Here is a 20,156-nt window from a genome sequence, read left to right as displayed (position 1 = left end):
GTTTTTTTGGTTTTTTTTTTTTTTAATTTTTTTTTTTTATTTTTCCGTGTTCTAGTTGTGGTGGTGTTTTTTTTCCCGTTTAGAGGAAAAATGCGTGTTTGAGAGCCTGGGTCACTTCTCCTTACGGGACTTCCCGGCCGGAGCCGGCTGTCCGGGGTGGGTGCTGCGGTCCCCGGGCGCAGTGGGTACAGGCGGGGGCCATCCGGGCCGTCCCGCACCTATCCCGTGTGACACTCGAGCACCCCGGGCGGTGGCAGCCCAGGCCCGGCTGCTTTGTCCCCTTCGCCCCCGCTCTCTACCGCTCCTGGTACGCACAGGAGCGGGGGCACGCTGCCGCCCCGCGCCCGGGAGAACTACAGCTCCCGGCTGTCCCGGCTGTCCCGGCTGTCCCGGCCGCCGCCCTTCCTCCTTCCTGCTCCTGCCCGGTTCCTGCCGTGCCGCCCGCCTTTCCGCTTCCCGCCGGGAGAGGCAGCCCGCGGCAGCGCCAGGTAGCGCCGGGGTGTCAGGGCTGTGCGTGCTCAGCGGCTGCTCAGGGGCAGCCGAGCGGCTGAGCTTTGTGTGGGGCAGTGCCGCTCTGTACTGCTGTTTTAGCTTCGAGATGAGCGAGGGGTGGTTTTCCTGCTGTGTACTCAAAAGCAAAATTACCTAACTGCTTAAAATGCATTCTTCCTAGTTGTACGGATGGCTTCTTTTGGGTGGAAGAGAAAGATTGGTGAGAAGGTCTCAAAAGCTACTTCTCAGCAGTTCGAAGCAGAAGCTGCGGATGACAAGGATGCGGCTGATGATGATAGTAACTGGGTGCTCGCAGCAAAGAGAAGAAAGGAAGTTCTTGTAGAAGATTGTATAAGGAAGAGTAAGGAGCTCAAGGATGAAGGGGCAGATTTGGCTGAAAATAGGAGGTACTCATGTTGTCTTACTCTTTTTTTCATTGACTGAAAAGCTGCTGCATTATATTTTAATCTCTTCTCTAAACACTAGTAACTTGCTAGTATCTGCACGGATAATTTCCATAATATGAAAAGTGATAATTTCTTTCATTCTGCCTTTATTGTCGGCTACTAAATAAGTTTTTGTCTTTGGTCAGCTGGGAAACAAAGTAAATATTCCAATTTATCTTTGCATGTTCTCATAACAACAACAAAGGTTGCCACTTGGGGTGTAGTGATCATGAAATTAGAATTCTCAATATTTGGTGAAATCAGGAGGAATATCAATAAGACTTTTACACTGGACTTCCAGAGAGCAGACTTTGGGCTATTTAGGAGACTTATTCTGAGAGTTCCTTGGGAAGCAGCCCTTGGAAACAAAGGAGTTCAGGAAAGGTGGATGTGCTTCAAAACAGAGATTTAGAGGGCACAGGAACAGGCTGTCCCTGTGCCAGAAGATGAGACAACGAGGCAAATGTCCAGCCTGGATGGGCAATGAGGTTTCTAAGGAATGTAGGAATAAAAAGAGGATCCATCATATTTGGAAGGAGGGTCAGGCGTCTCAGGAAATATTTAAGGAGGTTGCTAGGGCACATAGAAAAAGAAATAGAGGTGCCAAAGCTCAGTTCAAAGTTAATTTGGCAACTTTTGTGAAGGATAACAAAAAATGTTTTTACAAATATATTTATGGCAAAAAGGAAGGGTAAGATCATCCTTTGTTCTTTACTGGATGTGTGAGGGAACTTTGTAACTGCTGGTGAAGAGAAGGCAGAGGTGCTTAATGCCTTCTTTGCCTCAGTCTTTAGTGGGAAGCCTTGGGATAACTGTCCTCTGGTGTCAGGAAGCAGAATGGTGCCCCTGTTATGCAGAAAGAGGCAGTCAGAAAACTGCTGAGCTGCTTGGGTGTTCATAAATCTATGGGACCAGATGGGATCCATCCCAGGGTCCCAGATAAACATGCAAAGCTTCTCTCCATCATTTACCAGCAGTCCTGGCTCACTAGTGAGGTTCCACATGACTGGAAACTGGCCAATGTGACACCCATTCACAAAAACAAGACCAGTCAGCCTGACCTCAGTACCTGGTAAGGTAATAGAGCAGTTAATATTGAGTGTCATCAATACAGCATCTACGGGATGGCCAGGGTATCAGACCCAGCCAGCATGGGTTTAGGAGGGGTAGGTCATGTTGACCAACGTGCTCTCCTTTTATGACCAGGTGACCCGCCTGGTGGATGTGGGAAAGGCTGCGGATGTTGTCTATCTGGACTTTGACAAGGCCTTTGACACCATCTCCCACAGCACATTCCTGGAACAGCTGGCAGCTCATGGCTTGGACAGGAGCACTCTTTGCTGAGTTCAGAACTGGCTGGATGGCCGGGCCCAGAGAGTGGTGGTGAACAGTGCTGCATCCAGCTGGTGGCCTGTCACCAGTGGTGTCCTTCAGGGCTCTGTGCTGGGGCCAGTCCTGTTCAGTATGTTTATTGACTACATGGATGAGGGTATTGAGTCTTCCATCAGTAAATTTGCAAATGACACTAAGCAGGGAGTGTGTGTTGAGCTGTTGGAAGGTAGGCAGGCTCTGCAGAGAGACCTGAAATGGTTAGATGGATGGGCAGAGTCTAACAAGAAGTTTCGTAAGTCCAAATGCCGAGTCCTGCATTTTGGCCACAATAACTCCCTGCAGCGTTATAGGCTGGGGATGGTGCAGCTGGACCATGCCCAGGCAGAAAGGGACCTGGGGGTACTGGTGGCAGCCAGCTGAACATGAGCCAGCACTGTGCCCTGGTTGCCAAGAAGGCCAAGGGCATCCTGGCCTGTATGAGGAGCAGTGTGGCCAGCGGAGCAGGGAGGTCATTCTTCCCCTGTACTCAGCACTGGTGGGGCCACACCTTGAGTGCTGTGTCCAGTTCTCACTCCTCAGTTTGGGATGGATGTTGAGGCGCTTGAGTGCATCCAGAGGAGGCAACAGGGCTGGTGAGGGGCTTGGAACACAAGCCCTGAGAGGAAGGGCTGAGGGAGCTGGGGTTGGTTAGCCTGGAGAAAAAGAGACTCAGAGGTGACCTTATCACTCTCTACAACTCCCTGAAGAGTAGCTGTAGTCAGGTGGGGGTTGGTCTCTTTCTCCAGGCAGCCACTGACAGAACCAGAGGACACAGTCTTAAGCTGTGCCAAGGGTAATGTAGGTTGGATATTAGGAATAAGTTTTTTATGGAAAGAGTGATAAAGAACTGCAATGATCTGCCTGGAGAGGTGGTGGAGTCCCCATCCCTGGATGTGTTTAAAAAGAGGCTGGGTACGGCACTTGCTGCCATGGTTTAGTTGAGGTGTTGGGGCATGGGTTGGACTTGATGATCTTGAAAGTCTCTTCCAGCCTAGTGTTTCTGTGATTACAGAAGTCAAGAGATAAAATAATGACTGGATCTGAAAGCTGAAAGGCTAAATAGGATGCAGGGTGATAAGCCATACTACAACTAACACTTCAGCCACTCTTGGAAGTGTGTCTTTTTCCCTTAATGGGAGTAAGCCTATTTGCCTGTGCACAGGCAAATACTGCCAAGCAGCTAATGTGCTGTTAATCAGCCTAGTGCTTTAAGTGAGGTACAGGGAGATTCTGTGAGCACCCTCTGAGTATTGGGAGTTTGCCAGTTCTGGAGGGGTATTGCAAGAGTGGTTGGATTGTCTTGTTGTGCTTCAAGAAGCAAGTCTTTTTGGAGTCAAGGTGTATTAGGAGAGGGAGAGGTGGTCTATGAATTTTATATATTAACTACATTCTTTGGCCAGAAATTCACTGGAGGTGGAAGAAGCAGTTCTGAGAGTAGTCCCTTTGAAATCTTCAGAATTCTTTGACATATGAATGTTTATCCTTTCTTTTCTTTTAAGAGCATCGTTATTCCTGGTAGAAATATTACTGAGATGTCAGTAGGTGCTCCTGTGCTGCTAAGCATTTTGTCTTAAGAAGTATCATGCTAAAAAAGAGGTTTCCTGGGCAATGTGGAAAAGAGAACAACTTGGAAATTTAATGCAGGCAAGTTTATATATCATAATAAACATACCGTGTGTATGGTTGGGTCTCATTTTAAAAAAAAAAGTAATGAATAAATACAAAATCTCTTTGAGAAAAGGCTTATTTTCAAATATTTAGATACAGTTTCCTCTTTTGTGGACACTATTCAGTGAGTGACTTCAGTTGATTCTTTCATGTTCCTGAGGCCTATAATTTCTGAATAAAATTTTAAAGCCTTTAAAAGTTGAGTTTTAATTAAAACCAAATTAAACTTAGTAAGTTTTAAGCATCCTGCCATTGTATTAACCAGTAGATTTAATGCAGTAGTTGCATAAGTGTGTTACATTAATAGTTGAAAACACAGAATGTATAAATTAATAGTCAATTAACATCTCTGTTTTTAACACCAGAAGTAAATCATAGATTGGTCTACAGAAAGGTGTATCCATTCTGTCCTTTCAGGAATCTAGAGATTGCTAAATATTTTTATTTAATCTTGCATCGCTAATACATCCTGTATTTACCTATATTAAACAGATTTACTTTTTTTATTTCTGTCTTCTCTTTTACATATGCCTTCCTTGTATTTTGCTTTGGATGTTGCATATCTTTCCTCTGTGTTCTTTTTTGATTTTTTTGGTGTATTTTTTGAAGTGCAGTAAGTCTCTTGACAGAGAGAGTGGCAGATACTCTGTTTTAGATGTGGTTTAGGGCAGGGACATACTGAACAGCAGGTTCTCACTTGAAGTTACTCCAGCATGCTCTACAGTTCAGGTAGTAATGGTGATATGGTGCTGTTGGGGTACCTAACTTTCATACAGATATTCTCTTTAAAAAACAATATTCACATAGGCTTTAGTCTTTCTGACAAAAGTGGTTGCTGTGATTGCATTCAGGCCTAGACTGCATAGGTCTGTTTCTTGAAATACGCATTTGTACACTCATGTAGATAATTGTATACTTAAGGTGGATTGTGTCATGAAATATCAAAGTGTGGTGACAGTTAAAAAAGAACTGAGTTGGATTGTGTACTATTCTAAAAGAAAAGCAAAGATCTAGCACTAGAAAGTAACAAGGTTGGATCTTGGTTGGTGTTACTTGTGGAGTGAAGGAGATCCTAAAAGAAAAATTTGTGAAGAAGCAGGGGGTGAAAAAAAAGAAAGAATGGAAGTAAGAAATTATGGTAGAGAGACTCTGAGGTAACATGCATGGCAGAAATTAATATGATTAATTTTATAAGCAGGCCCATTATTGCTTAGCTAAAATAGTCAGTATCACATTTATGTTTTATTAGTCTGCTCAGCTTATATTTTGGGTAAGGGAAGGCAGTGATGGTGTTACAAGCCCCACCATGGTTTTGTTAGTCTCTGTGTAAACCATAAGCCTGTTTATATGGCTAAGTGAGATCTCACTGTTCAGTGTTTATAAGGTTGGGTCTCAGTGCTTCTCTGGGGGAGGGAATAATGAATGAGCTTCTCAGGCATCAGAATTTATGCAGTCTGTGTTATTTGCTTGCTGTCAAATTTGGGAAGTGGTATGGGGAGATTGTTTGGGAGGTGGTGAAAACCCTCTGTGGGTTTTCAGCTTTCGTGGAGCTGTTTGAAGAGTATTTGTACCTGCTGTAATGTGTGTACGTGAACCTGATAAACCAAGACAGACAAACAGAAGAAAAGCAGTGATGAAGACAACAGTTTCTGATCCGTATTTCGCATTTTTTTGTGGGATGGGAAGAAAGATTAAGAGTCTACCAGAAAAACATGTTAAAATAAGCTGATCGTCACAGTGAAAAACACTGTTAAGGAGACTTTAACCTAGAAATTTGATAAGTAGGCAGTGTTGAGGATGGCTTGTAAATGAGTAATCTTGTCAGAACAGCAAGAAAAGGCAGATGTGTATTTGTATGCTTGTTTGATGTGAGAAGGAGCAGGGAAACAAATATGTACAAACATACAGTCTTTTGGGAACAGGCGCATGGTGCTATTCTTTAGGCTGTCATATGCAAAGCAAGGAGATGGCCTTTGATGATCCCTGTGGATTCCTTCCAACTCAGGGTATTCTGTGAATTCTATGAACAGAATATTGTTTGTTGGTGGAAAGTATAAAGAATATTCTAAAGCAGAATTTCTTTTGCTTATAGGGAACTTAAAATACTGGTGAATTATCCATCTTGAGACACCGCATATGGATGTACCCACATACACTGGAGTTTAAAAAAAAGACAACTGAAAGCAATACCAAACCCAGCAACCCCAATCCAGTTTTTCTGTGTTGATAGTCCTACACTGTTTTAAATCCAACCTAAGTTCACATGTTCTGCTTTAGTATTTTGAACATAGCAATTTGCCATTACAGTGTTATTTAACTGGGAGGGAGGTAAGCCTTTGGCTCTGGCCACATGGTTAAAAATGGTTGAGATGCAGGTAAACAGTGAAGTATGATGCCCTTAAATACATGGCATGTGAGAGCTAAAAGCAGGAAGAAAAACTTCTGTCAGACTTGTTTCCTCAGTGTAAATGAGTTGCCTGTCTGTGCAGTGGCTCTGCAGCCATCCCTGTGCTGCTTTCAAACCAGACTTCTGTAGCTGCCCAGTAAGTGGCGATAGAGCTCTTCTCAGTGTGCCCTGAAGAGGTGCAGGATTTCTGTTGGAAGTTGATGCTGTTGGGTTTAAATTCTCAATGATTTGCATTTTTTTCTTTCAATTTTGCCAAATGCAAGTTAATATTGCTTTTGCTTCTGATGATATTTATGCACTAAAAAAGAGTAAAGATTTCCATCTTGATTGGGAAGGTCGTGTTTTCAGCTGGAACACTCCTACATTAGAGGTTCCCCTATATATATATAAAAAAATCTTTCACTTTGGGTGTCTAGATTAGACTGATTAATAATATTTTATTTCTCATTTCTCTTAGCTTTTGCAATAGCAAATTAAACAAGGACATGTCAAAGTGCAGTGACTAGACCAGATAGCAGGCCAATTTTCATGAAACTGTTTACTTTTCTGGAGGGATTAAGTTTTTAGAATTGCTTCATTTTCTAATCTATTGAAAAGAACTGAACTTTTCTGAAGGGTAATTTTTCCACATTTTAGCAGCTGAGATTTTTTTCTCTGATGTGAATGCCAGCATGACTCCCAGATGTGTAGTTAGTGATTCTTCAGCTATATACACTGTAATTGAGTTTGTTTTTCTCACTAGACATTGTAGGTTGTCAGATGATGAGGCACACACCTTTCAAAAGTATGCTTAGTGTAGTGGTAAGTCAAGTGTTTACTGAAAATATATGTCTTAACAGGTGGAGCAGATTTTAACAGTTGCATTTATTCCATTTACCCATGTGTTTTAGGTTTAGATTATAGTAAATACTTGATTAAAAATCAGTTATGAAAGTAATAAAATTGTTTTCAGATTATATTACTAATTAATTTTGATGGAACTAAGATGGCAAAGGATAGACATCATTGTGTTGAAATTGCTTTTCAAGTTTCAGTCAATAAAACTGATGTTACTTACATAATACAGTGTTAATGAAGAGGTTTCCCAGCTGTCTTTGGCAATAACCTTTCATCAGTTTAATCAGCTGAGTTACATTGTAGAGTAGCCTAGAAAAAAATATGTTGTGTTGGAGAGAAGAGGGATCCAGGGAGAGCAGGTAGCATTTGTTTCAAGTTTTCTCCCCTAAACTCAAGAGTAGTTCTTCCCGATGAAACCATGAAAAAGTGAATAAGAGTGCTATGTGGATATATAGGAAGGTCCTGACAAAATCCAGACCTAAAACAGTTATTTACAAGAGGTGAGAGCAGAGTTGTGTAACCCAGTCGGACCACAGAGACTCTGAGTATGCAGGGGCAGGGATGAAGTTAGCAAAGCCAAAGCCCATGTGGAGTTGAATCTGGGGAGGATTGTGAAGGGCAGCAAGAAGAAAGGCTTGTACAGCAACAAAAGAAACACAAGGAAAAAACTGGGTCTTCCACTGAACAAGGTGGAGAATCTAGTGACAAAGGATGCAGAACAGGCATCCGCTGTCTGCTTTGCCTTGGTCTTTACTGTAAGTGTTGCCTTCAGGAACCTCAGGTCCAACTGACCGCAGGGAAAGTCTGGCTCAAGGAAGACTTACCCTTTGTGAGTCGGACTAAAGTGTTTAGATAAACCTGATGTATAGAAGTTTTTGGTACCTAATGGGGTCCATCTCGGAGTGCTGCAGGAGCTGGTTGATAACATCACAAAGAATCTGCAATTGCACTTGAAAGGTTCTGACAACAGGGCATGGTTTGTGGGAGCTGACAGACTGATGGGGAGTGGTGTGGATTGTCCAGCTGTGTTGATACTATGGACAGGAGCCTAAGCAACCTCCTTTAGCTGACCCTGCTTTGAGTAGCTGATTGGATTAGATGATCTCTAGAGTTTCATTCCAATCTTGGCCTTTTTGTAAGTATATCCCATTAAAACTTCAGAATTTAGAATACAGATAATAGTTTCTGTGGTTTTTAAAATTTTGATTGACTAGTACAGGTATCTTTGGTGGAATACTTCCAGTGAGGAGACAGATTTAAAAAAATGCACTGCCTTCTTAACATCTCTGCTAACTGATCTCATTTAAAGCAAAGATGCTTTAAATTTAAAATAATTAAAATTCAGTAGATAATCTAAGAGTCTATGAACTTTAGTGTCTGGCTTCAAGAATAAATTGTAAATTTCTGTTAGGCTGCTGTTATAGTATATTGGCAGTGTTGACATTTTCATAAGAATAATCTGAATGCCCTACACAGTTTGCATTTTTATGACTAAGTGTAGGAGAAATTGCTGGAAAATGCTTATAATAAAATCTGAAGTATGTTGTAAGTACTCATACCTACTGTTCCTTGTAGGCTGAAAATAAGTTAGAAAATAAGTATGAGTTTGGATGCAATTTGCATACCAGGTATAATTAGCTATTATATGTAATGCTTACATCCTTCAGAGTGAATTACCAATACCAGTGTTCTGCAAACAAAATGAAAAGTTTTAGTATCAGTAATGGTTTGATTAGATTGAGAGTTTTCTTGGGTCTCTCATGCAAAATGCAGAGAACATAAGTATATTTCACACTGTAAATAAAATTATACAATGCAAATAGGGGCTTGATTAAAACTGTCATGAGTTCTAGTCAAAGTACCTGATCACTTTTTAAAGTTTTTCAGTGTTTAGCATTACTGTCTATTTTGTGTCTGTATAAAACTTCCTAACTGTTACGCTTCCTTGGGAATGCTGTACTCATCATATGCTCGCTAAAGAGACAAAGGATGTGTAAGCTGGAAGTCCTGGATGCAGAACACATGAGCTGAAACAGAAAAGACTGAACAAGTACAGACTTTGTACCTTTGTTTTTTGGAGAAAGCATGTTACAGCATCTCTCATATTAGTCAAAATGTATGGGGTTTTTTTTCAGGCCTCATAACCTTTCTACAGAATTAAAAAAGTGTAGAGAGTGTTTTGCAGTGCCCTCCTGTGGTGTAAAGTAAAACATTCATTTTTTTGTCTTAGTTAATTTTTATTGCTAGCTTTATTTTGTTCATCACTTACTAATAGAGTTGCTGTTTCATGGTCATGCATCTAGCTGGCCCCTTTCATTGAGAAGTAAGTTTTTTGCAACTGCTTAAGTAGTTATTCTTGTTTAAGTTGTTATTTATCTTTAAATTAGCTATTTTCATTCTGGGAAACATTATTTTCCAACAGCTGGTTATTATTTGTCAAAGCAGGAGTTCAGTTATGAAATTGTTACTAATTTACTGCAGATTTTTCTGAGAGTGAGTGCAAGAATTGTAGATTATTCAAGCTGTACCCAGAGTTTGAATAATTTTGAGAGTATTTTTTTGTTAGAATTGTTGTTCCTTGAGGGTATTGAAATGTGATACCATATGAGCCATCTGTATTTGAATGTGTGCATATTTCTGTGTATATGTATGTATTTGTAAATAGAAGCAGAAGGAACATTCATCTGCCAGCTGTAGACTGTGGAATCATTTATATATGTATTTATAGATATATTTTTCTTCAGAGAATTCGTAATTTAATTGATGCCTATGTATCATCCTGTATAGTTTAGGCCGTTGTTGTCAGCCAAGATAAGAATCAGTATTCATTCAAGATCTCTTGACAGTGACAAAGAGGTACAGCCTGTGGGGTGACTGCAGGGTGGCCACAGTCCTGTAAACACCTCAGGTGAGTATCTAAACATAGGTGATGGCGTGAGAGGAATTGGGCCTATTAGCACTTTTTTGGAGGTGAAGGAAGAGCAGTTTGTGTTACCTGCCTTTGTATTTATGTCTAGAGAGTCTATTCCTTCTGTGCATGAAATATAATTTACAGAATTTTATGAAGGAAAAGCTGTGTTTTTCATTGGATATGTCCTGTGTAGTTTTTTTTACATAAACTCTTCAAAAATATTTCTGTTTACTTAACATTTCCCCCCATATTTAAATATGTAGAGAGTGTTACGGGAACTGAAGAAGCATATAAAAATAGGTTCTTAAGTGTTTCATCAGTATGTATTAATTTTTAAAGTATATGTTAATGTCTCTTTGTAGAGTGTTCATGCCTTACAGTTCCCTTTTTCTGTCCTTTATATATGAATGAATACTTGTCTCAGATTTTTAAAGGCAGTAAGCAATAATTTCTAGATTTTTACATTACTTGCTTGTCCTATTGTTTTGTCCCATTTGTAGCATGCTTTCCAGACAAGTTTTGTTTATGACTCAGTAGGACAGTTAAATCTAATCCCAGAATGCCTCTGTGGTACTACTTAACTATATAACATACTAGATTGTAAATAAATAACATAAAAATAAAAATATTGATGTCTCATTACTTTTATTTTTGTTACCATTATGATAATATTTTGCATTTAATTTTTATCACTCATTATCATAGCTGTGCTTGAAAAAATTAAAATATGTGAAAGCACCTGGGCTGGCATATTTCTAGCCTTGTAAAGTATACAAAGGTGGAGTAATTAATGCTGCCATGTTTTACTTAATATTTCTGGCAGTCTGATTTGCCTTGAATCTGAGGTTTATATGCCACCTGCCAGTCTTTGAGATGTTTTCCTACATGAACATTCACAACCTGCTGCTGCATATGAGGGACAATGAGTGTACCTAGCAGAGTGCTACTGGTGTATTTTTTTTTTTCTCCTCCCAAGTGCTGTGTTGAGGTGAAGGGCTTCAGTGTATCTCTCACAGTTGGCTTGATTTCTGAAACTGTCTTTATTCCTGTTCTCTTCCTGCATGTAGCTGTGATAAACTATCTGAGACAAGGATTGTCTCTTTAAAAAAGTGACATGGTGGCAGTATAGCCAGCGCAATTGCCATCCAGCAACAATCAACTTCTGCTAGCAAGTCTCTATTGGTAGGTGGCAACTAGAGGTTCATGTGAATTCTTGGATGCACTTCTACCTATCAGGTTAAAGAACATGCTTGAACTTAGAAATTTTGCCTACAACTTCAGTTAGAAATCCTAATGGTGCAGCTTTATAATGTAGGCAATTATTCTTTATATGGCTAGCATAGTACAATTTAGCAAAACCTAGTGATTTACAGTAATAATCTAAGCATTTTTTATGGAGAAATACAAACTGGGGGCTTTTCCACATCCTTCATAGAATCACCTGTATTAATGATACCATGTATTACAACATGGATACTACAAAATGTGATCATATCTCACTTTTTTAAGTGACAGTTTTGTTGTTCAGATCTAGTGTTAAATACATCTAATTTCTTTTACTTGAATAATAAAACCTTTGAATTTTGAAATATTTTTTTTCATAATATTATTTTTCTTCATAGGGGAAGCGTAGGGAAAAATATTAAGTGGTTTCCTAATTTAATAACTTTAGCCAGTTGCTCTTTAAATCTAGTTGTTGTTGCTGACAAAGATAATATCCCCCTCCACTGCCATTAACTGTCTCTGTCATTCATGGAATTTAATTTTGAAATAGTAATTTAGTATCCCTTGCCCAATCCTTACTGAACATGATGTGTCCGTATCTTCCAAAATTAAATGTGCTGATTTTAAGGGATTGTAATTGCCCATTTGGTTCAGTTTTTTTCTGCAGAAGTAGGATATGGCAGTGTACTTTGTTACGAGGTTTTGGTTCCTGTGTATATGTCCGCTTGTCTTCTAGTGCCCTAAATGGTGTCCTCCATATCCTGTGGCATATTGTGACAGTATCCTTAAACTGAAAAGGATGCTTGGCAGTAAAGACATAAAATAAAAGCTCTCTATCAACATCTTGTTAGCCAAGTCTTTTGAGTGGTATACTCAAACAGCAAATGTGGAAATTTGAGAGTGGTGCATTCTCAGTTTACATTGTAGAAATATTTGATATTGTAGGACTGATGGTTGTTAATGAGTTGACTTCATAACATCAGCTACTACCACAAGAATGACTGCTTGGAAGGGTCCTGTAAAGTAACATGTGGTCATCAAATTTACAGGAACTTAATTTATTGTGTATCTTGACTTCCTCTATTGTTTTTGTCCCATTGATTTATTTGTGTGGCAGTTAACAGTGCAGTAATTTTGTAGACAGTTGTTAAATTATGCCAGGGCAGAGTTAACTGAAAGCTAGCGCTGGTGTATGCATTCTCCCTAGCTTTGGTTGTTTGCAATTACCTGGTCAAAGATTGCAGTTCTATCACTGGGTAAACTGATTTGAGTTGGGGGTCAATGTGACCGAGTTCTGCTTCCTTTTCATTTCCACTATTTTTCCATGGTCCCCTTTTTTTTTGTTTGTTTGTTTGTTTGTTTTTGTTTTGTTTTGTTTTGTTTTGTTTTGTTTTTACCCTGGGGGAAGCCAGTTCAAAGCACCAGTTAGTCACAGCACTGCAAAGGAAGCCTGTCTGGAAAATAGTCTCTTTCTGGTTGCTGCTTCTGATCTGGTTCATAAATGCTTTTGACAAAATAGCCAGAAAAATGGGAGTGAGTGGCCAAACAGCAGGGGAGGAGAAGTTATTTCATTTATGCTGTGTTGTTGTCTAGTTGTTGCCTGTGTTATGTTACTGTATTGCACGTAAAATTTGAAATTATTATCTGTGAATTTGTTTGCTCTTGCAGTTGTTAAACTTTTTAAATACTCATCTGTTTTCAAATGAGTCTTTTTGTCTCACTTCAGCTGTTAGATTATGAACAAACTACTTCTTATTAGTTCATCGGGACTTTACTAGCAGTTATTTTCTCCAAATTTAGCAGTACAAACTAAAGTACACTTTTTGATGGGGGCTGGGGTGCAGAGAGAGTCCTAACACGACAAAAATGTTAAAATATATTGTCAGTTACTTTTGGTAAATCATCTGACCATATGAAATTGGTGATAGATATTGTGTATTTTTCTTAGTAGGCATTTGGGTGACCAATACATTTGTCCTGGTCTGAAAGAGAAGATTCAGTATTTACAGTATCATCCTCAGTTTTATACTATTGTGTTTAAATACTGAGATTCAGATATTTTAGACAGGAACCATACCTTTCCACCTCTGAATGCTGTCCGGTACACTTGTAACATATAGTCAAAGAAGTAATGCAAGCCTCCTCTCTTTCTTTTTGTGGCTTCTGAAAAACAGTCACAAAGTTTTCTCTTTTGCACTCAGTTCAAACTAATAATTTTTACAGGCTGCCATTCTTAGCACAAATTGTATATATTTTCATGCCAGTCTGTGGAGTTCTACTGTGTCTAGCAACTAAATGACAAGTATTAAAACAATGTTTTGTCTTTGACCTGTCAGCTGGGAATAGAAATCCAGTGTAGTAGACCATGGCTGGCTTAAGATTTTTGTCTTCTGCAAAAATTAGGAAATTACATTTAAACAAAATGTAGTTCATAGTTGTGGGGTTTTTTTTCAGCTACAGTCTTTGGATAAGAGATCTTGGCAGTGAATAATGGATTGTATTCAGCTGGCTCCACAGTCCTATTTTTACTGTTAAAAATAGGAGACACCAGTTAAATACATTCAATAGCATAAGCTTACTAGAAGGAATCTGCAGCCTTTCCTTCTCTGTAAACTGTATTTGTGTGGAAGATTTAATACAAACTTTTATTTTCCTGGGAATTTGCTCTCGTGACGATAAATTCACCTTCAGTGAATTTGGATGTTGATATATATGTTTTTATATTGGTTCCATTCTAGGCTATGAGTTAAAGTCATCTGTTTGTCAGAAGATTAACCTTTCCTGGTGTTGCTCACATAATTTATTTTCCTGGATATATTTGAAATATTGTATATTTTAAAATAAATCTGTCATTCAGTTAAGTGTTTCAACTTCGTACTTAAATTTGATTAATATTTACTGAGACCTCAAAAAGGATTTAAATAAGGGCTTGATAAAGAAAAGGTGTACATAAAGCATTGTAGGGGTGGGATCACATGCTGAGATTGAAATGAAAATTTTCCAGTCCAGAAAATAAACTTTGTTTTAGTCAGCCTCTGCTAGACCATCTTTCTATCACTGTCAGATTAGAAAGTATTTTTGCAGAGCTCTGAGTATGAAGGTGATAGGATGCTGTTTGTTGAAATGGATTTTTTAATAGTGCATTGAGTTTCATTACTATCACAGCATCTGTTTTGTTTGGTAAAGTAATTATCCTGTGTAATTCCAGTGTAAAACTCTCCAGTGTAGTTGTCCAAATGGAGAATTACACCGGGGAGTTGCCTGGTGATTTAAAACAAACTGTTGGACAGGTCATAACCTTGATTAGGCTGTTGATTTGCTTGGAGCAAAAGCTTTTATACTGATGCAAAGCAGGGACAGGAAAGTAAACTGAGGTAGGTGAGGAGAGTGCAGAACAACTTTTTAAGGACTTACCAGAAGGGTGCAGAGTCATTGGAAGACATTTGCCTTTCAGAAATATGGCAAAATTCTGATACTTCTCAATATTGTGAGTGGAATTTAATGAATGAAGTTTCAGAAATTACTTATTTTAGTAACGGATTTATTTTGTGAGAAAAGAAAAGACAACTAATTTTCTCACTTTTCAAAAGTGAGAAAGGAATTGCAAGCAATACTGGAAAAAATTTAGAAGTGCGGTTGGTATAAATAATGAAGGAAATTGATACTAAAATTGAACAATAATAATTGAACTGTCCTAATTAATTTACCGATTTTCTGTAATAATAATTAAGGAAGTTTTATGAAAATTACTGGTATTATTACATTAAGAATTGTGTAAGTATGAAAAATCTTTAACCTGGCCCTTTTTTTCTGCATAATTTATTGGTTTTTATTGTTTAACTGATTGTGAGAGTGTCCAGGTTACTCAGTTTTGTTCTTTATGTTCTGATAATAAGTTGAGATTGAGAGAGAAAAATCATAAATATTCAGGAAAACTGGGAAAAAAACACCAAGGTGAGGTAGTATATGTCTAAGTCTAATGAACATTCATTGATGCTGTTAGAGTTTGTAGAGCCATAAATTCAGGAAAAGGAATTGTAGAGATAGACTTTTGTAAGTCAGACTTAAGTATGTTCATTACATCAGTGTAATCAACCTCATGTGTAAAGGGAGAAGGTAGTAAAGAGTATATGTTAAAGGGCATATTTTTATAATTGAGACACAGGTCTGTTCTCCAGAATGCAGGAAGCCATCAAGCTTTGCTTCTTTTTTTTTTTTTTTTTTTTTTTTTTTTTTCTCTGAAGGGATCTTCCAGTTTATAGATGCTTTACAGCCCTGTGCATTTTCACAGCAATCTTGTCTCTGTTGCCCTGTTTGCTTTCTTGAAAATGTGTTGTAAATCTATTTGTGGTACTATCTTTCAGAACTCAAAATATTCTTTGTGGATGTTTCCTGCTAGGTGGAGCATAGGATTTGCGTCATAAATTAAAACCAAGAGGGAGAAAGAATCTTACAAGTTAAAATTCAGAAGCATGGGATAATCGGAACAAGGCAGTGAAGTAGGAATACTTGTTCCGATTATCCCATGCTTCTGAATTAGGAATACTTCAGTGAAGTAGGAACTTCAGTGCCTTGTCAGCTAGTCAGCACAGATAAGAACATTTGATATGTTAATATTCTGTTGAAACTTTAACGTTTTATTTTGCATTGCATACTGTACTATGGAAAAAACATTGAAAAATATAGTTCCAATAGTTCTTGCTGTTCCTCTTTTGACAGGAATTGCTTTATTGTGCAAAATGACAGTGCCAGCCAAAACCATCCAGCTGAATGATTCCTGAAAGGTTGCATTTCAGTAGAAACAGCATTGTAAGTGATTAGACAGCTCTGTCACAGGTCTTGAAGCACGAACGTGACTCGTCTGACTCTTTGCAGAACGTTTTTGTCTAGTGACACTGAAGGCCACCGCAGCTTGCTGATGTAGTGCTGGTGGAGAATAGTTGCTGCTCTTCTTGCCACTTTCATGTGGATGAGTTCTTAGTTATTGGGAGATTTAGAACTGTGATAGTTTCCTTAATTCTAGGTAGTGATACCCAGTCTCCATACAGTCTGTATATTTATGTTTTTTATGTCCTTGCAGAGAGATTGTTCTGTTTATTACACATCTATATTTTACTTATTTCAGGAGACATCATGGCTTTTGCTGACTAGTATTTGCATTAGTACTTTACAGTAATTTGAAATCAATACTTTCTAGTAGTATCAGCTGTGGGAGCTTACCTGCCTACTTAACTTCATGGAACTTTAATGAAAAAATACTCTTCAAGTATGAAAATACATTAAAGAAGTATACATTTCTCCTATCTTTGTCTTTCTGTCTGTTTTTGTCTATAAATTGTGTTGTCATTATTCATCAGCAAACATTGTAAAGAGGCTGTAAGTAATAAAAAGAAAGAAAATGAAGCGAAATTACGTTATTTAACATAGAGAAAAAAAGCATGTCAACTAGATGAGATGGAACTGATCAGAATATAATGTGAGCAGACTGTTGTTTTCTTGAATCATCTCTCCCAAAATGTTTTATTATGTTAATACCCTGCTTTTGGCCATCATAATTTGCCAGTAAATAATTTTGAGAAAGATAGAGGAATGCTGGTATTTAAAGCCCAGCATTTAATGAATTTTTTTGGTCTATTGACTTAATTTTTGGTCTGTTGCCTTAATTTCTGTGTCAGATTTCTGAGAACAGTTAGGATCATAATGTTAAGTAAGAGAGAGCTGTCTGCCATCTGTGGCCAAATAATTAAAAGGTTAAAAAGAATAAATGTCTTCACATCTAAGAGCCAAAGACACCTATCATTTTTGCCTCTACTACTGTGTGTCTAAAGGGTATCTGAACAAGTGATTCTCAAGACCAGAGTATTGCTTCAAATGCAGCATAACAGTTTTTTCCTGCTGCTGTTGAAAATCGTTTGAGGAACTAAAGCATTCTATTTAGAATTTCATTCCAGCAATAAAATGTGTTACTTCTTTATGAGTACTTAAATATAAGTACTTAAATAAGTACTTAAAATGCTACAGCTATTGCAATGTCTGATACTTGATTTATATTAATTGCAGCTTCTGTTTAGAATACTGAAATGGAGAACCTGTTTTTACTGAAACAATACAGTTAATTTTTGTTTGAAGCTTAGGATAGTCAGTTCTTACTGCTTAAATAATGAAAATAGCAGTCTGAGATGTAATAAAAATTTATTTCCTTCTTGTATTTTCATGCTGTTCCTGTTTCTTCCTGTTTATTTGGGCTTAGTACAGTGCTCTCACCTATAAAATGATTATCAATACCCAATATTAATTATGTTAAATTACAATTCGGGTGTTTAACAAAGCACCCCACATGTTCATAGATGGTTGGAAAGCACGTTTTAGACCCTGTAGAGGGATTCTTAAGTGCTATCTTTTTTACCAGTTGTGGTCTAATCTGATACTAATGTTGAACATAAAAGCATTTGAAATTGAATTTTAACTACATGAATGTAATTACTATTTATACTTTTTAATGTTCATAAATGAACTCTTGTTAATGTTTTTCTGTGCGAGAATATTTTTCAGAGGTGTGGAATGTCTTGACAACTGCTGTTCTTAAGCACTCTAATATGACTTTCAGTATGTGAATATAACTCTTGTTTCCTCTGTATCAACAAGTCCACTGTTAGTACTGCCTTTCTAAATAGAAGACAGGTATGTTACCTAACTGGCAGCTATAGATATCGGAGAATTACAGGGGAAAGGTTTGCCTGTCAGTAGAGAAGTTCTCAAATGTTGCATGCGATCTGGTGGATTCATTGTGCATTTTTACACATCTTTGTGTTCTATTTTGTAATTGACAGTTTAGTGTTAATAGAATACAGGTAGAAACAGATTATTTCTTTTGTCTCTTCTTGAAGGTCAAATATTTATCCATACTGCACCTTCAAGTTTTTATGTGGTAAAAACCTAAATACTTCTCACTGCAGTCTGTCTGTTAATATTTCTATAGTTAGTCAGCTATGCAGTCAGTGACAGTAGTCACTTGTCATTGAAAACTTGTGGTTTTTTATGACAAAACTAAACCAGCAAAACTTAATTGAAAGAAGTGTAATTTCTTGGAGTTCCTTTCCTCCCCTCTGCATAACGCTCTCATGTCTTGAGTTAACAGCTTGTAGCAATAACTTGAAATATTGGGTATTCTCACTTTAAAAATACAGTACCAAGTTCTCAGGACTATGCCATATGATTAGCAGTGTATTTTTAGCCCTTCTGACATCATGATGTAATCTATTGCAGGTGAGTAAATTCCTCTATGTTATATAAGTTTTCTACTAAATCCATACTTAGAGAGAAAATTACGAGAGGATTTGCAGCAGGGCCAGAAACAAAGCTGTAGAATATCCAGTATCTAGAATATTGCATGTGCTTGGTGTCTTTTAAATAAGATTTTGTTCAGTAATGCGCAACTTACTTGTTCTGTTTCCCTGAATAAAAAGAGTTTTTTAAAAGAAAAATATGTGCTTTGAACTTGTTTGTTAACCAACTCTAGAATTCTCTTTGACCTTAAGTGATGATGTCATTTTTGAAGACTAAAGACAAATGTAGGCACATGCTTACATGCTTCCCAAAGACTCCCTTGGGGACAAGGCCCTGAAATTGCACACACTAATGGCCTGGGAATGAAAGTGGTTTTATTTTGTTTGACCCAGGAAAAACAAATGTTGTGGAAGTTAGCTTCAAGAGATTTGATTATCACCTAGCTGTTTTGTATTTGTGTTGCAAATTTTCTTGTCTTATTCAGATAACTGCAGTATCTGAGTGAGGTGGACCATGAAACAGTGCTTCACCAGGTTGTAAAGAATAGGATAAAGTAAGTCAAAGGCAGGAGAGCCCGCAGTTCACAATTAGTATAAAATGTATTTATAAAAGACAGTTTTGCTTGCTCCTCATTTCCTCTCTCATTTGTTGTTTTAATTTTGTACTGCAATATATTCCATTCCTGTGTCTCAAAACAATGACTGTGAAAAAGTAGTGAGTAATTTTTTTGAGATTATGTTTCCATGTCATATATAAGGGAATAAAATTTTATTCCTGTGTGATGGAGTGTCTGTCAGTGATAATACCAGAATCCTGATTCTGTAGCTTTTGTTTTAGGGTGCTTGCTTTTTACATGAACTTGTTCATCTTTCTTCAGTATTGTATTTCATAGTTTTTCTTTGACATAGGTAGTTTCAAAATTGCATTTGCCTAATAGATACAGTATAGAAATTAGCCATATCTACATTTGTGACTGGAGTAAAAACTTGGAAACTGGTGAGTGCTGCTTACATGAAAAATGCGGTCTTGTAGTTCATTGTGATGATAGATGGTAATTACTTTTGGCACATGATGAAATGGTAATTCCCATCTGTTCTTCTGTGGAAGTTGTTGCAAGAGAGAGGTGTCTTTGAAATACTTGTATAGCTATTTAATTTTCTGGTATGTTCAGCTGATTCACTTGTAGCAGAGCTGTGTGTTCACTGTATAAACCAGGCTTATTTTCACTTTGTGCACTACAAGTGTTCAGGTGTCAATGTCCTGATTTTGAATAGTCTAGTATGTGCAAAAACAGTAACTCTGAATATGTAGGGTTGGAAATTATGTACTTCAGGTATGTGTATGCTGTTTTGCCACTGTAAATTCAGAAGAGTTTATTTTCTCAAAGGGTAGCTGCAGTGAGTTTGTTTATGTCTCCTTTACTGTGGGGTAAGAGCCATATGTATGGTCAAGTGCCATTGAGGAATTGCCATGCACCTCCTCTGTAGCCCTGCCTCACTGAGAGTGTTAAATT

General features: G+C 37.9%; 1 protein-coding gene and 1 non-coding gene across 2 annotated transcripts in view; both read left to right on the top strand.

Moving 5' to 3' along the window:
- Window positions 1-420: 420 nt before the first annotated feature.
- Window positions 421-20,156, top strand: part of TTC33 (tetratricopeptide repeat domain 33) — a 44,032-nt gene continuing 24,296 nt past the window's right edge. Inside the window, exons 1-2 of the mRNA XM_002195972.7 lie at window positions 421-488; window positions 674-899. Of these exons, the coding sequence (XP_002196008.1) occupies window positions 682-899 (218 nt within the window). The 5' untranslated portion in view covers window positions 421-488; window positions 674-681. The remainder of the gene's footprint in view (window positions 489-673; window positions 900-20,156) is intronic.
- On the top strand, window positions 15,818-15,894 carry MIR2973 (microRNA mir-2973). The gene is given in 1 exon segment (NR_048982.1): window positions 15,818-15,894. It is a non-coding gene; the product is annotated as a microRNA mir-2973 (primary transcript).

The sequence above is a fragment of the Taeniopygia guttata genome, chromosome Z, assembly GCF_048771995.1.
Source record: "Taeniopygia guttata chromosome Z, bTaeGut7.mat, whole genome shotgun sequence".
In the NCBI taxonomy this organism is placed as follows: domain Eukaryota; kingdom Metazoa; phylum Chordata; class Aves; order Passeriformes; family Estrildidae; genus Taeniopygia; species Taeniopygia guttata.
Note: the sequence above shows the minus strand (reverse complement) of the source record. Positions and strands in the feature narration are given on the sequence as shown.